General features: G+C 39.4%; 1 protein-coding gene across 2 annotated transcripts; it reads left to right on the plus strand.

The window, feature by feature from the left end:
• Positions 1–449: 449 nt before the first annotated feature.
• rbbp6 (retinoblastoma binding protein 6) lies at positions 450–17,011 on the plus strand. Of its 2 annotated transcripts, none has more exons than XM_047800472.1 (17): positions 450–1,554; positions 2,314–2,413; positions 2,848–2,884; positions 6,324–6,365; positions 8,258–8,346; positions 8,571–8,667; positions 8,855–8,997; positions 9,139–9,311; positions 9,522–9,625; positions 9,757–10,112; positions 10,337–10,406; positions 10,505–10,571; positions 10,725–10,785; positions 11,277–11,648; positions 11,791–11,886; positions 11,969–13,816; positions 14,949–17,011. In XM_047800472.1, exons 1-17 carry the CDS (start codon positions 1,389–1,391, stop codon positions 16,417–16,419), a joined length of 5,292 nt encoding a protein of 1,763 aa, XP_047656428.1. In that variant the 5' UTR covers positions 450–1,388; the 3' UTR covers positions 16,420–17,011. The 2 variants fall into 2 exon arrangements, with proteins under 2 accessions (XP_047656428.1, XP_047656429.1); XM_047800473.1 differs by having other exon boundaries at positions 8,858–8,997.
• The last annotated feature ends 732 nt before the right edge of the window (positions 17,012–17,743 follow it).

The raw sequence follows: 17,743 nt of genomic DNA on the forward strand, positions 1-17,743 counted from the left end.
GTTTTTTTTTTTTTTTTACCACCATAGATATCTATGTTTAACCACGAGCGCCACCTAGTTCAAGAAGTGACGTCAAATCAACACGTCTACACAAAACATCAGCAGTAAAGAACCTGTTGAGACATTTTCATTTTATTTTCCATTGCAATTATATCAGGAAACTTTATTTATAATTGATAAAAATAGACCACTTTTTATTTGTGTTTAGAAAATGTTTTATTTTCTCAAACAAAAACAAATAAATATTGTATTATACATTTTCGTTTTTAATTTGCGCTAAAAATCATGTACATCAATGTAAGTATTTATGACAAGGCTTGTTACTAGCAAAAGTATACAGTTTCGAATGTACTGAGGTGGAATAACCGAGCTCCGACTTCCCACTTCCGAGGTACGTCGAGTGCGAGTGAAGCGTTTGTTTATCAGAATCAGAATCAGAATCAGATTTATTGGCCAAGTGTGTTGAAAAACACAAGGAATTTGGTTCCGTGGTGATTTGAAGTCAGTTGCTGAATTCGTGGTGGAGACCGTTCCGAGGGAAAAAAATACGTCCCACGTCGACCAGCAGGAATTCCGAGTTTCCCAGTACGAGGGCAGGAATTGAGATACGAGTTGAAGAATAATGCAGCATCGGTCTCCTATTTATGACGTAGATGCCGTTGCCCCTGCGCTTCTTTGTGGTGAACCCCGTGGAGTGAACGGCCTGGTTAGCGAAACGCGTCTTCACAACTCGGATTTGTTTCTTTAAAATGTCTACAACGGCGATTGGAAACACGGCACAATTGGTTTAATTGCTGCAGGAATAAACAAAATCTTGGATATTCTATTTCCTCTTCGTGTTTTGTTTTTATTGAATGTTTAGCGCGTTTCCCTTTGATGCTAGCTGCTAGCCGCAGTGCTGTAGGCCTTTGTTTTCTTTAGATTTTTTTTTTATTTTTGGATTTCACATCGGAGAGCTTCTGGAGAAAATAAATCTCGGGTGATTTTTGATTGGGACTGCGTTTTTCCCCCATCACTTGGACTACATTTGGGAATCTGTGCATTTGTAAAGTCGTTGTTGAAAGTGGACGCTGCGTGTTTACGCCGTGAACCTGCTCAGGCTTTCACACGGACGCTTTAATGAACACTGACCTCCCCAACAACGGACGCTTATTTCACCTTGTAACATATTTAACTCCGGACTGTTTGTAGTGTTTGGTAATCATTAACCGCCTCTGGATCCACCATGACATCCTGCGAGTTTTCTTTAGCTGCTAATTCCGCTGCTGTTGTTGGGCTATGGGCTTAATGGGGTTTGTTGGCCTTGGCATAGAGAGGAAAGGGAGCATTAGCTCATTGTGTTTATAGTAAATAAACCTGTGATCTGACAGGAAAGCGTGTGTGTAAAAATGTCTTGTGTTCATTACAAGTTTTCCTCTAAACTTAACTACGACACGGTGACTTTCGACGGGCTGCACATCACCGTGAGCGAGCTGAAGCGACAGATTATGGGGAGGGAGAAGCTGAAAGCTGCTGACTGCGACCTGCAGATCACCAACGCCCAGACTAAAGAAGGTACTCCATTTAATCTCTCTCTCTCACACACACCTCATTAAACAGTGTGCTCTGGCCAGAAACCAGAGCCATTTTACAGTATAGTAGCTCTAGAACAATGTCGTGCACAATACACCAACCGAGCACTTTAAAAGTAAATTAATTGTGCAGTTAAATAACCAACCTGCCTTGTGACACCAAACGTGTTCATGCTCACGTTATCAGAATGGGTTGTTGGTATCAGACGGTGTGGTTTACGTGTGTGTTTACAAAACATTGTTGTTGGTATCAGACGGTGTGGTTTACGTGTGTTAAACTGAAATCATCTGGGAATTTCATGCACATCTGTATAGTGTGCACGCAGACTGGTGTGAAATACAAAAAACATCCAGTTTAAGCCGCAGCTCTGCAAGTGGAGACGAGTTTCTGTAGAGACAGAGGAGAACAAAGTTGTTTTTGAAGGTTGTAAACACTCGAATACATTTCAGATATTGCATTTGTCCTACTCTGCCGTTAACATCCAGCTTTAACTGATGCTGTACTTGATTGTACAGTGATTTCTTTGCTAATGACAATCTGATTGATTGCACATGACTAAGATGAATAAACTGTTATGCCAATTAAAGAAAAATTCTAGTTACAGCTGTATTTTTGGCTTGCACTGGTCCGATTAGTATGTGTATTTTGGCACCCAGATCACCTTAAACCGTTTAATCTTTATTATCGATCACTGTAAGTTTGAACCTTTTTATTAATTATTCTGTGAATTTTTCTCCTCAGAATACACAGATGATGGTGCTCTAATCCCCAAAAACTCGTCTGTCATCATCAGACGAATACCAATCGGTGGTGTAAAAGCAGCCAGCAAAACATTTCTCATGTAAGTCAGCTCTTTGTCTCATAATTTTTCATCCTAAATCTCAGACTAGCTTTGTGCTAGTGTTCAATTACTGTATGTATCACAGTCACCAGGTGTTGTGTATCCTTTGTCCGCCTTATTTATATATGGGGAGAAATGCATTTGATATTTCTGCTATTTAGACAGAAATAGACAAAATATTTATATAGATGCAAATCGGCATACAGCCGCAGGAGTAATTGGGCCTATATGAAAAGTTATATAGAGACATGTTGGTAGGATGCACTCAATCTTGTATGAATGTCTGCATTATTTTATTTATTTATTTGTTTGTTTGTTTGTTTGTTTGAAGATCATCATTGCTCTCATGTAATTGTCCTTTTGTTTGTAAATGCTAACTGTTAATGAACTGTGGTAGAGCCCTTCTGATGATTGTGATCGTGTTTGTGTTGCAGTGATCGCTCTGAACCATCAGTTGGATCTTCAAAAGCCGTATGTAACACCAGATCATTTATTCTAATCTTTCACACACGCACTACACACCTTTTTCTCCCTCTCACGTGCCTTGTTCTTTCATATCATGTGTTGTGCTGAGACTGGCAATGACATTGATACATGTGTATGGAAGTGTGTGTGCTTGCTGCTGCTCTGTATTACACACTGAACACACACTGGGGTTTACTGTACAGTTTGATGTACTGTCTGATCACACTGATCTTTATAAGATCTTCAAAAGTCTGTCTGTTGTACTTTGTACAATTTGTCTTTCTGTTTTATGAATAAAAAAATTTTTTTTTTATTTTAACATTTTTTTTAAGTTTACCAAACAGCTTTACTGTCTGTTTTAATAATTTATGCTAATTGTTATAACAGTTAATGGTAATGCTTAATATTATTGCTCAGGTGAAGGTAACTGATTGTCACTAATTTATTAAATGAAGTGTTCGACTTCTCCCTTGACAAATATATTTAACAGTGCACTTTGAGACGCTTGTTTTCATGCACATTTTGAATGTTGGTGTAAACATTATAGTGTGGATAAACAGATGATGTGATGAACAGGGATTCTGTGGAATAAATGATGACGGAACGAGTGTGTGTTCCTGTCTCTCCATGACTGCGTCCTCAGTTACCGTCCTTATGTCTTTAAGTTTCAGACGCCCAAAAAAATGTTCTTTACTTTTGATGGGTTTCTTATGAAAAATGTTCAGCTGAATCCCAAACGGTTTCCAACCCACTAGTTAAGCCGGGTGTTATATAGGGTGTAACATTACGGCCTTGTACACGGTACCTAGTGCATGTGGGATATTCAGTGGAAAAATTGTCCACTAATACTTTAAAAGTATTAATACTTACTTAATACTCAAGTATTTTAATACTTTAAAATAGACCACTAATATTTTATAATATTTTATGCAAAATTGATAAACTTCAGTCTTCCTCTAACCCCTCAACCCTCAGACAATTGATATGTACAACTAAAAACACTGCTTTTCTTCTGCATTTGTAATCTAATGTTGGATCCCTTTTATAAAAAAAAAATAAAATAAAATAAAGTATATGGCACAAGAACATTGCTGCTGCTGTTTGTAAAAGCATCGTTACTTTCCAGATTTATGCTGTTCTGTAATATTATGACAGCCCTTTGGGGTGTTCATTATAGAAACTCACATCTCTGGGATCTAATCAATGTAATGTAAAGATGGCATGTTAAACAGTCAGTCATTCGGAGAAGCCAAGAATATTCAGGCCCTGCTGATTATCCCTCAAATGGATGTTACAGGTAGCTGGTCACCCCGAGTATTTTCCGTGTGTCTCAAATGCATTTTTCATGACTGCATGAGTGGTCATATTTCACCAGTCTTTTCCGATTTGCCAAAAATGGATGTTACAACAAATTCAGCTACCATCATACTAGCCAATACCCAACAAACTTTAAACTGAAATGTGATTCGTCCATAAAAGCATATCCTTGCTCATATTTTAGCAATTCCACAAAGTAAAGTCAAATAAACCGTGAAGCACATGTTAACTTGTGTACCAGCATGCATTTTTTGAGGTCAAGGATTAAAAAAAAAAAATACAAAATGAAGACATAATGTCCCACCCTTTAATACTCATGCGTGCTACATTTTCTTTTTTTTTTTCTTTTTCTTTTGCAATTGATGAATATATTAAAGAGAAATATTTCCCTTTAATATATTACTAGTGTAAATGACACTGACAAATCTACATTCACAGTATAGACTGTAAAGACAAAGAGACTGCATAGCCAATCGTGTCCATTGTATGGTTTTTAATTGAAAGTGGAGTTTAAGTATAACGTAAACAATAACTGATCAGGAGAACAGGGATGTACCAGGATTGCCTAAGGTTTTAAAAAGCAGTCCTTTCGCTTCAGAAAGACCTTTTGAAATAATGTTTAGTTTCTCCAGTGTTCAAATTTGAAACTTCACACATCAATTTTTTTTTTTAATTTGGTCTGTCTTGTGTGTCTTTCTGTTTATTCAGTACTATAGAATCATTTGGCAAAATCAAACCCCAAATTCAAATGAGTCTAATAAACATAGACTGAATTGTGTGTATGTATGTTTATGTACATGTACATATATAGGCAAGTGTGTGTCTACATGTAGGAAGTACACCGCTTTAGATTTATAGATCTATAGACACACCAGTCTTTGAAAGAATAATCATTTCTTATTATACCACTTAAAATTAAACTTGTTTATAAGGTTTTAATTGTTCTGTTCGCTTTATCTTTGAGTGCAAATGATCTGCAGCTACGTGACTCAAATTGCAAATATTAAGCATTTTCCATGAATGACTAACCCAGTGCTTCCCTTTAATTTTCACAGGCAAAGATTTTTTTAAAGGGCGATTAGATTTTATATCACTTTATTTAAGGTGTCTGAGCAGATGCTCTTTTAACATTTAATTCCCATCATTTACACTGCTTTCGTTCTTTATTGTTTTGTTTTTCTTTTGAATTTTGTATTGGGGCTGAAGGTGGAATGTTTTGCTTTTCTGCACTATATATATATATTTTATTGTAAATGCTTTAGATGCTCTTATCTGATATAATAATCACCCATGTGAAGGATAAGTATATCACAAATCTGTACAGTAATGCATCTAGCATTGTTCTGAACTTCTTGCCATGTTGACACTAATTTCTATAGTTTCCTCCTACTGGATAGAGCTGTGCTTGTTTCCATGGTAACTTGTACCTGGTCGTTTTCCTTTGTGTATGATGACACGTGTCAGTCACGTTTGTGTATGTATGTTGTAGCTTTTTACAAATATTTATTCTGATTTAAATGTTCTGTTTATTCTTTTTTATCATGCTCAAATAATTTTTATAATTTGCTGCACTTGTAATGGCTAACCATAAAAATCTCTCATCCACCATTCTTTTTTTTTTTCCTCTCTCTCTAATTAAATCGTCTGTGCTCCTATTTGCAATGATGTCTCATCAGTGCTCAAAGTGCCACTCCTCATTTATTTTTATTTCTGACTAAAGTAAGTGTTGTCTGTATGATGCTGAAAAACGTTGAGATTTATCAATAAACTCCCTGCGTTTTAAATCGTTCTAACACCGTTCATAAGGCCTCGTGTTTTCACTTCAGTCCCGAAGTTGCGACCAAACGAAGATCATTACATTACGGTAAAGTCAGTTGTGACATTTTTAACATTTTCAGCATGTTTTTACAGAAGACATGGCGCTAATTCAACTAGCGAGGACAAAACAATTTGTAAAAACGGTTTCAGAGAAGTTTATGTACATGTTTGCAGGAAATCTGTGCTTCCTTTCTATCTAACACAAATTTGCATTTTAATTTCAACGTTGTGACTCAGTTAGGAGCCGTTTCACTGTTCCATGTCATTGCAATATAATTTCTTGTCCAATATTTTGTTTTTTTATGAACAGATCGATGATTCTCCCTCCATTTCTCTGGCCCAGCTCTCTAAGGTACATATAATTTGTCTATATCGATTGTGTGAAAGTAGTGCATGTCGACGTAGCCGCATTTAAACAATGATATTCTATCAGTTATATAGTCTGCCGGGGGGGACGAGTTTAAATTAAAAGTTTCTGATCGTACCTTTTAGCTGCATTAAATTACTGAAAATTCTTGAACAATTTTTAACAAATGGGTTGAAATAAATAAAAAAGGCACGACTGTGTTGTCTTGAGATGAAATATTGTTTGTCATCCATCATTAAGCTACTGAAGTTCCATGTTTTTCTTTCCACATTTCTACACACATCAGGGGTTTGTTTGATTAACATCTTTTCAGCATTTGTGTTTGATGAATCAGATGTTTGACTGTCAAGCATTAGATGTTTTTGGGTTATCTTCTTCCTGGAAGTTTCAATTCAGTCATTTTGAGTGTGTGTCAGTGATTTGTCTGGTGTTTCTCACATTTTTAAAGACAGCTTGCTGCTCAGCTTTATCACGATCCCAGGGTTCAACCTCATAAGACTGATATGACCTAAAGGTTTGGAGGTTACGTGTCTGTTTCTTTTGTATCCAGTTCATAGTTCTAAATTTAACATGGCATATACACAAACCAAGGTGCTCTTATGACTCATGTTCTAGCAGCTGTAAACAATTGTTCCCTGACTTCCTTCTTTCTTTGCGTTCTGAAGACTTTCCCATGCTGAAACAAAGCACCGTCACTGAAGGCTCCTTCCACGTTTCCTCACAGGAAACCTATCAGCAATTACAGATTTTTCATGCAATTATGTGGTGCATCTGCCACAAAGATCTGTCTAAGTTATTCCAGAGAACTAATAGATTAGACAGCATATATTTATAGAAACCTGGAATATGCCTTGGAACATAGACGAACTGTCCAAGTGGCTGTTTTAGAAGAAGACATGAACAGCTATATAATCAGATCCTTCCTTCTGTCCGGAAATGGTTTGTTAGGATGAACTCTGTGTGTGTGTGTAAGGATTGAAAACTACTGTTATCTACTTGCAACCTCCAGACTTTCATGTCACATGGCCTTATCGAGATTTGACCAAATGAATGAGCAGAAAAACAAAACATTAGGACATTAAAATATAACATCATTCCTTATTAAGGCTTTGTATTAACTTCCAAATCCCTACTTTTAATTGTATAAGTCATGAGAATGCTTGGTGATGTAAAGAGAATGCTCTCAGTCTTACTTTAGCGCTGAGACATGGAGTACACGAAATGCCTTTTTATTTTTCATCATTTACTGAAGACCGAACCAAATTTTCTTCACCTCTGATTCAACACTACGTTGTTATGGAAGTGGGATTTTTTTTTTTTTTTACTATGAAGATTTTTCTCATAGCATTTTGTAAAAGTGTGTGTGTATATAGACATATCTTATATCAACATGCCCTGAGGAGCTAAGTGCTATCAGTTATAATCTCATATATAAACACACAAATAATGAGATTATAACTGATAGCACTTAGCTCCTCAGGGCATGTTGATATAAGATGTCTACCTGGTAATTTTGAGTGTTAATCAGAAATTGTCTGTCATGTGTTCTCAAACCTGTTGTGTTTGAGATGTGTGCAGAAAATTGTAGCATTTATAATCTACATAGGTATTTTATGTAACAACATATTTCAAAGTATAACAGTTATGTTACCAGTTTGCGAGTGGATAAAATGCACTGTGCTGAACTGTTTGTACAATTATTGGAAAGCTCTGAAAGGAGAAATGTTTATTTTATCATTCCCGGGTTTCCAGTACTCCCTGTCTAGTTTTAAACAAATAAAGCATCTCTTTACTCCATGAAGGATCTCTGGGCTCGCATTAAATTATTTGCATTATTAATGTGTCGTCGTTTGAAACCGTTATTGCCTGTTGAACAGACGGCGAATCTGGCAGAGGCAAATGCCTCAGAGGAAGACAAAATCAAAGCAATGATGTCGCAGTCCAATCATGATTACGACCCCATTCAGTAAGTATTATTACGTTATTACTTTTTCTCAAAAACACCATTATTTGTGAAATAGGCTGACCTATTAGCTAGCACTCTTCCACTTTTTTATTTTCTGTCGATGATCCTAGTGTAAAGAGAGATCTCTTATTCCCCCCCCCCAACCCTCTACTTATATTTCTCCAAGCCACAGTATTTACTTCAGGACGTATTTACTTAAACCCTTTGTTTCCTTCTCTCTTTAGTTATACAAAGAAGCTGGTGGGGCCTCCTCCTCCAAATTACACCTGCTTTCGCTGTGGGAAAAGTGGACATTACATCAGAAACTGCCCAACCAACGGGGTAACTGGGTTTTCATTAATAGTAGTAGTGGTAATATTATTAATAATTATAATTGGCCAGCATTTTAATTGAGAACTTTCTGGAAAAAATTTTTGATATTAAAAAATATTTTTATTCTTTTCATTATGTTAAAAGTGGTATAATTCTGTGGCTAAAATTCCATAATTGGACCTGACTGTTGTGTTAGCAGGATAAAAGTTTTGAGGCTCCACAGCGGATTAAAAAGAGCACAGGGATTCCTCGCAGCTTCATGATGGAAGTGGATGATCCAAATATTAAAGGTGCCATGCTGACCAACACAGGCACTTACGCCATTCCCACCATTGACGCGTAAGAATAACCCCTCTAAACATTCAGTATTCTGCAATCCAGTGATCAACCAATGCAATATAAGTGTTCCTCTAGATTTCTAGTCCCTAGTATTTTGGAATTGCATTCAATTCACTCTTGTGATATTTGTGCTTATAACAGTGAAGCTTATGCAATTGGAAAAAAGGAGAAGCCACCTTTCGTTCCTCAGGAACAGTCTTCCTCATCTGATGATGAAGATCCCGTTCCAGATGAGCTGCTCTGTCTGATCTGTAAAGACCTCATGACTGATGCCGTTGTGATTCCCTGCTGTGGAAACAGTTACTGTGATGAATGTGAGTCAGAACACTGTGTGAGCGTTTCACTCCATCATTGTGGACCTGTGTTCACCTGGTGCTGCATTGTGTATTCAGTATTGTTAACACAGTAGGTAGGGCATTGTTACTGTATTGGGTCTGTAGTTACACAGATTTTGTACCCATCAAAGAACCACTTGCTGAGTAGTGTTTCAATGAGTAAATAACATGTGGCCCCTGTCCCTACAGGTATTCGAACGAGTTTGTTGGAGTCAGAGGAACACGTTTGTCCCACCTGCAACCAGTCTGAAGTTTCACCTGACGCTTTAATTGCCAACAAATTCCTACGTCAAGTAAGAACATATAAAATGGTGGATAGAAATGCATTAGCTCTTGTAACATAGTTACATAATGCAAAATCAGAACATGGCTATTTACACTTTTAGTCTACTACTAACAAGTTCAAAAATGTTTTTTAATTCAGGCTGTGAACAACTTCAGGAATGAAACAGGCTACACAAAGAGAATTCGCAAAGCTGCTGCTCAGAGTTCTGTCCCTGCCCCCCAGCCTCAGCCCCGAATTCAACGCCCTGCTCAGCCCCTCAAACTTCTGAATTCCCGCCAACAGGATCCACTACGCGCCAACACACCGCCCCAAAACCCACCTGCTTCTGTAGCCCCACCCCCTGCCATTACACCACCCACTGCTGTCACTCAGCAGGCCCCGGCGACACCACCTGAGGTTGATGCTTCATCTGTGGCCGGGAACAGTAGTGGCCCTCTTCCAGTGGCTCTTTCACCTCCACAGCAGCTTAAACAAGATGATGTTGTCATATCCAAGTAAGCAACAGTTTAAAAAAAAAATAGCAAGGCACTATTTTTTTCTGCATCGTTGCTTAATATTGTCGTTTGTCAGCATTGGTGCTGAATCTTGCATTTATACTATGTCCTTTAATATTGTTAAGTTCTACTACACTGATATGAGTAGCATAAAAGTACTTAAAGGTGAAAGTTGCAGTTTTATTGCTTTCTGGGTATTTAATGCAAATCACTTTTTTCCACAGAGAGCCAGAAACACAGCCAGCACCTGTGGTTTTACCTGACAGTCTGCTACCTACTCCAGTTATCCCAAAAGTATTGCATGTGCTCATTGGCTCACAGTCTTGCATTTAAAATTTTAATAAGGACATTTTGTATGTACATCAGTTACATTCTTTGTTTCTTTTCCTTAGAGTCACCATGTTCCAGTGATCAGCCAGCCACATGTGCACACACTTCCTCTCCCCATTCCCAGACCAGGTGAGCCTTTGTGTGCGCGCACACACCGTTTTGCTGAAAAAAAATCAGGTTTATTAGGGTCAGCAGTAATGCTTATATATTACTGGATTTTTAAAAATGTATTTAAAGAAAACTTCTTTAACTTTTTGACATGCTGAATACTTTCATTCTTAGGACCATTGCCACTGAGGCCTGGTGCCCCAAGACTACCAGCAATTCGGCCTCCTTGGGATCTGTGAGTATATAGTTGCATGTTATGGCAATTTTCTTTAAAATTAGAAAATTGAATGTGTCTGGCAAAAAGTCTTGTCTAAATAACTATGGCGGCTGTTAAATTTTAATAACTGAAATGACATCTTTGAAAATCACACTTTCATAACATTTATGAAATTGAAGGAATGTGTGCAATTTAAAGAATGTAAGAATCCCACGTGAGCATAGAATTTGGTGATGAGACATTGTCTGTGATTAAGTTCCTAACAGGTGGAAGAATAGTTCTCGTATATCTGGCTGCCCTTCCACAACTGAGTTTGCTGCAATAAATGTGCTAGAACTTGAGAGAGTGCATTGTTTCATTCCAGAGCCTCTTATCAATTGGGATATTTTGCAACAAATGCATCAGCCTGACACACTTTTGACATGCCTGATGTGTAAATATGTGAAACTTGGATTTTCATTAAATCAAAAAATATGTAGTCAGTTTGTCTCTTTACACTTATTTTTTAGGTCCTCAGGCCGAGGCCGGCCCCTCCCTAATGATCGGCACCCGAGGGCACTGGTTCCTCCAGTCCAACCTCTTCCTGTTGCTCCAACCCTTTACACACCCTCTCTTTTCCCTCCCCCACAACATACTATGCCCCATCCATCTGGTGTTGTGCCCCCACAGTTCCCATTACAGTTCCCTCCTGGGCAACAACCTGCCCCCCCTTTCAACATACCTCCTCCAGGTTACCCCCCTGCCCCAACAAATGTACCCAATCCCTGGGTACCCCCTGGTACTCAGCCCCCACTCACAACCCCCGCAGTACCCCCAATACCATCAGCACACTTTCTATCGAAGGAGGAGTTCTACAGACAGCAGCGTCGGCTGAAGGAAGAGTACGTAACTGTCTCTTAAGCTATTTAGGAACTTTAAATTGTTTGCTTTGAACACAGACAAACAGTTACTGCTATGATTTTTTTGTTGTATAGTTTTTTTCTTGTTTTTGAATATATTGTTCCCTTATTGATTTGCTATTAGGGAGAAGTCAAAACTTGAGGAGTTTACCAATGACTTTGCCAAAGAGTTGTTGGAGTACAGAAAAATCCAGAAGGAGAGAAGACGGTCCTATTCCAGGTAGGTAAACCCTATGTTTTTTCCAACTGGTGCTAAATTGAAGTAAGACTCTAACAAACATGTACCGTTATTTACTTTACAGGTCAAAGTCTCCATATCGCTCCTCCTACAGTGGCTCATCCTACTCTTACTCAAAGTCCAGATCCCGTTCTCGATCTCCACGTTCCTATTCACGCTCCCTTTCCCGGTCTCGCTCTAGATCTCGTTCCCGCTCTCGTTCCCGATCTCGTTCTCGTTCCTACTCTCCATACGCTCGAAGGGGCAGAGGTCGTAGCCGCAGTTATCGTTCTAGATCCCGTTCACCACCATACCATAGGTCTCGAACACGTTCTCCTTCCTATAGAGGGCGTGATGGTGGAGGAGCGAGTGGAGGCACCTATCGCTCTCGTTCTCGGTCACCAATTTATAGGACTTACAGTCCAGGCAAGAAACCACAGCCAGCTTCTCAGGTTGAAGACCGCAAATTTGGAGGAAGATACAGAGAGGTTCCCCCATATGATGCCAAAGCTTACTATGGCCGTTCGTTTGATCAGAGCGACCCCTACGAAAGGGAAAGGTATCGAGAGTGGGAGAGAGAGTACAGAGAGTGGTATGAGAAGTATTTCAAAAATTACGAGGGGACACAAGGTGGTCAGATAAGGGGTCGTGGTCCAGGAGGACGAGATCAATATTCTCCAGAGCGCTTTACACCTCACAGGCCCAGAGACAACTCACCATATGGCAGGGGGCGCAGGGAGGACTATCCACCACACCCCGTCCCGCCAAGAAATCGCCCGTTGACGTATCAGGAAAGGTGTGCAGAAAAGTACGGCCATCTTCACGTCAACAATATGGCAGTTGGAAGAGGAGTAAACAAAGAGAGCCTGAAACCTACCAAAGAACGAGAAGCAACTACAAGCACTGCTGTGGATTCTAAGGGTCTGAAGCATAAGAAACATAGGAAAAAAAGGAAAGGGGAGGAGGGAGATGTGTTCAGTCATTCTGATTCAATGGATGAATCCAAGAAAGATGAACGGAAGGGAGACTCAATGCTGATGAACTCGAGTCGTGATGATGCCACACCTGTCAGGGATGAGCCCATGGATAGCACCTCTGTGCCATACAAGAGTGCTTCAGACAAGGAGAAAAAAGAGAGAACCAAAACCAAGACTGAAAAGGTTAAACGCAAGACTGAGTGTGTTCCACAAAAGAAAGAAGCCCCAATAAAAAGCACCAAGCCTGCCAGAGAAAAAGAGTCAGATGCTGGGCGGGAAAGGGTTGTTTCCACTGAACCAGCCATTAAAAGGATCAAAGAAGACCCTAAAGATCCTATTCAGAAAACTGATGCAAGCAAACCACATATGTCTGAGAAACTCATGCTTCCTCGCAAATTTATGCAGTCGAGACCGATCAAGCAACACCAAGAGCAAAAAGCAATCAAAGATGAACCTAAAGTAAAAAAAGAACCAGTCAAAGAGGTGGCTAAAGTTGAGAAACCTCCTGCTAAAGATGTTAAACCCAAGTTGGAAAAGCCCATAAAAACTGATGAGAAACCCATCACTAAATCAAGCGATGTGAAGGTGGAGAAACGGAAAAGAAAAGAGGAAAAGCCGCTTGTGAAGGAGCCGGAATTTATGCCAAACAAATCTCCACGGGTCGAAGTCACTGAGATGGCCGATGTTTCACCCAAGCCCATGCCAAAGTTGGAGAACGAGATGCCAGTGCAGAAGGAGAAGCCTGCCATTCCTTCTCTGATGGACATTAAACCTGAACCTGTTAGAAAGATCAAGCTCAATCGCGAGACTGGTAAGAGGATTTTGAGTACTGAGCGACTTTCTTCAGAGGAATCTGGAACTGGGAAGAACAAACAAGACCAGAAGTCAAAGGTCAAGCTGCGACGCCAGGTACATGGCACCGACCGATCTGGATCCACGTTGGTTGATTATACCAGGTAAGATGAACCTGTTTATTGATGGATATCTGCTTATTCATGCAATTAATGATGCATTAGCAGCACAGTGTCATCTCAGTGAAACTTTGTGGCGTAGTCGTTAGAAATAGCTTGGACATTTATAAAAAACTGTCGATCTGGAACAATCTCTAGAGTGTATATATGTTTTTATTTGTGTATACACACAATGATGGAACAAATAAAAACCTCCAGTGAGTCACAGTCCTGCAGGTTATGTACCTTGATCATATGACACATTGCGGAGAAAGGCCAGACTGGTTTGGGCTGCTGGAAAGGCTCCAGTAACCCAAATAACCAGGCTGTTTTTCCAATCTTCAAGCTGTCCACTTCTGTGAGCCTTTGCCTGTAGCCTTAGGTTCCTTTTTTTGGTTTACCATCATTGTAAAATGTGGTAAACCAAGATCATGTCTGATTGTAAAACTCATCAAACTTTGAGCTGGCTGGGCTTCAACAGCGAAGGCCTTGTTAGGTTGCACGTCTGTCAACCAAGAACAGGACTCTTGGGCTACAGTTTCAAAGGCTCACAGTAACTAGACAGTTGAAAATGGGTAAAACTTTGTCTGCATATTTGAATTACCACAGACTGACTTCTTGTCAGATTTAATCACTGTGGCTATTTTCCTTTGTGCTCTTTCATGGATAAAGCATTTTCATGGTCAGAACTGCTGCTCAATTAATGTTTTTCTGGGAAAATGGTTGAGATTGTTGTGTGTGTGAGAGAATCACAACAAATCAGCAATTTTTGAAATCGTCAAACCAAAAACAATGCCACAGTCACTGAGATCATTTCTCTGATGTTTGATTTGCACAAAAAAAGCTATTGGGGTTAATATCAATATACAGGGTGCTGGAAAGTCAGGAACCACTGCACATAAATTGTATATAATTAATTGTATATTTGCTTACAACAAATGCTTTACATGTTCTCTTTTGATTTGATCAATCTTGATCTGAACATTTTCTTACCCACATCATGTGTGGGTTTTGTTCAAAGTATTCATTTTGGTTCCCAACTTTAAAGGATCCCTGTATTTTGTAAATAAAATTATCTAATTGATTTTCATTATTTTGCATATGTTCATTATATATAAAGTCCATTGTATCTTGACAGCACCAGCTCAACTGGTGGAAGTCCCATCAAAAGGCATGAGGAGAAACCAGACCTGAAGAAGACTGTGGTGAAAACATTGGAGGAATACACCAATGACAGCTCAACCCCTGCTGAGGATGAAATAGTCATGATCCAGGTACCTCGCTCCAAATGGGAGAAAGAAGACTTTGAATCGGAGGAGGATGAATCCAAGATTGCGAATGCCTCTACTGGAAATGGCACAGCTTCCTCTGCTAACCCTGCTGCTGTTGCTGCTGCAAAACCTAGCGACAAAAAGGCTAATGATACACTCCATGCCATTAAAGATAAAGATGTTCATCCTGAGGCAAAACCTACCAAGGATCCACCAAGTGATAAGGAGAAAGACAGTGAGTGGGAAAGGGAGCGTGACCGAGGCAAAGATAGAGACAAAAGCAACACTGATCGTGATGTCTCAGACAGAAAGAAACCTGGAGCATTAAGTCAGGACCGAGAGCGAGTGCAGGAAAGGGGAAGTGACCATGGAAGCGAGAGAAGCTCCTCATCTCAATCCTCTAAAGACAGACAGACTGATAGGTCTTCATCAACATCCCGGAAGCAATCAAATAGGGAAAGCAATGCAAGTGTTGGTGACAAGAAGCAGGAGCACCGCAGTAGCACAAAAGACCATACAGATTTGCGGCAAAGAGAGACAAAGTCAAGAGAACAACTCAGGAATAAGGACTCCCCACCTCCACCCTCAAAAATGCCCACAGACAACACTAAAAGGGTGCCTACTACATCCCAAGAGTCAAAAATATCTGAACATAGTCCTTCCACAGACAGGAAGATGTCTCGGGAGCCCAAAAGGGCTTCCGCAGAGGACACTAAAACAGACAAGGCGATACACAGAGAAGGAACAAGGCACTATGATAATCGGCTAGCAAGAGACAAGGAGCCGCACAAAGTCAGCCAAAGTACCACATTGACAGAGATCAAGAGTGACGCTGACAGAAGCGATGCTCGAGTGAAGCCTCCTTCAGCCCGGGCCATGCGACTGTCCTCAGACTTAATACGGGAAACGGACGAGGCCGCATTTGTCCCAGACTACAGCGAGAGTGACAGTGAGGCATCAGATCCCGACAACAAGGCGGATCCTAAGGAAAAGGGACAAGAAAGCAGTGCAAGTCCTGCTCACAGCAGAAGCGCTAGCCCCACTGGGAGCCATGCCCACAGCAGCAGCCCAAGCTCACCAGGCAGTCAGGACAGCAAGAAAAAGAAGAAAGATAAGAAAGATAAGAAGGAAAAGAAAAAGCACAAGAAACACAAAAAACACAAGAAACACAAGAAGCACGTGGGCAACGAATCAGAGTCTGATGCAAAGGGACAAAAACACAAGCATAAGAAAAAGAAATCAAAAAAGAGTAAGGATAAGGACAAGGATGAGCGAGACAAAGAACGGGACGAGAAAGACAACAGGGCGAAAGATGAACAAAACGAAACCCCTGTTTGAGATCTTGAGACTTATGCGAGTTGTTTATATAAAGCTCGTTGGTACAGCAAATAAAGACAATTCTGCATATTACAAAGACTACTGTTCAAGCTTTGTTTACTTGGGTCCTGTTCTGTAGAAATGAATGATTTAACCATGCTAAACTCTGCCACATGAAGGGAGGAGCCTCCTTTAACAATGAAGGCTGGTGTATTAATTTGCTCTGATTTCTTTTTGATGCATATTTTGGATCTGTTCCTTGTTTTCTGATTTTTTTTTTGTCGTTAACGCTGTAGAGGCTGTAAAACAGGCACTTTAGATATGTAAACTTAAACGTGCCCTTTTTACATCTCCCTTTTATTCCCACTATTGGAGGAAGCCGATCGTTAATTATGACTGTATGATAAAATACTGTTACTGGATATAGCAACTGGATATAGCATGGGTGGCAGGCACAGCATGTAATGATCTGCTTCAGAGATGTTTGCACTGTGAATATTTTCCTCCTCTTTTTTTTTTTTTTTTAATATTACATTACATTCTCATGATCATTAATTTAAATTACCAGTTGAAAAGGTTTTTTGTTTATGGTAATAAAATGGAGCAAAATTTACTTGCTCTCGTTGTCAAATTTTTTGAGACCTAAGATTTATATTAAAAGATATTGTGTTGGAAGAAAAAAATACATTCAAATATTGACTTCACTCCTTCAATTCGATTACTTAAGTGAGTGCTATGAAGTTTTATAAGAGTGTAAGGTAAGGATGAAGCTGATGAAGACCTCATGGATGACAGGGGAAAAAGAGCTAGAACTGTATTCCAGTTAATGGCTTTGAGGTGCATTTGGTACAGTCAGTTAACGTTTTCGTAGAAATCATGAGGTTATTTGATCTTCAACTTAACCAAACGAGTCCCCTGTGTATTTCCCTTATGCAGTGTATTATGCCTTGACCCATTTATCTGAAATTTATAATTTATCTAGAAAGCAGTACTTTTACTCAGGGCTGCTTCTGAACATTTAAAGGCTTTAATGCAATCACAATCATGGTTGTTGACATAGATATATACACTAGATGTCGCCTTGGCTACGGCAGTACATTGGAACGAATGTGTCAATAGAGCCGCCATCTTGCTACAGGGGCCCCCCTCCTATTAATCAGCGTGAATGATTTTTTTTTGGTTCGTTCCAAAGGTCAGACATGTATTTATCATTAAGTCCAGAGAAATGTTAAGGATTTGATATGAAGATAACTTTTTCACAATATAATGCATAGTGCTCATAGGTATAAGTTTATAATGTACATTCTTCCACTTGAGTAAACTTCAAATGAACAATCGCTACTTA

This window comes from Tachysurus fulvidraco, chromosome 15, assembly GCF_022655615.1.
Source record: "Tachysurus fulvidraco isolate hzauxx_2018 chromosome 15, HZAU_PFXX_2.0, whole genome shotgun sequence".
In the NCBI taxonomy this organism is placed as follows: domain Eukaryota; kingdom Metazoa; phylum Chordata; class Actinopteri; order Siluriformes; family Bagridae; genus Tachysurus; species Tachysurus fulvidraco.

Bases quoted from the DNA above. Each gene is read 5' to 3' on its own strand.
- rbbp6 (XM_047800472.1), top strand. From the start codon at position 1,389: ATGTCTTGTGTTCATTACAAGTTTTCCTCTAAACTTAACTACGACACG. The intron at 2,885-6,323 runs GTATGTAACACC...TTTTATGAACAG, and splicing joins CAGTTGGATCTTCAAAAGCC to ATCGATGATTCTCCCTCCAT. The intron at 8,347-8,570 runs GTAAGTATTATT...TTCTCTCTTTAG, and splicing joins CATGATTACGACCCCATTCA to TTATACAAAGAAGCTGGTGG.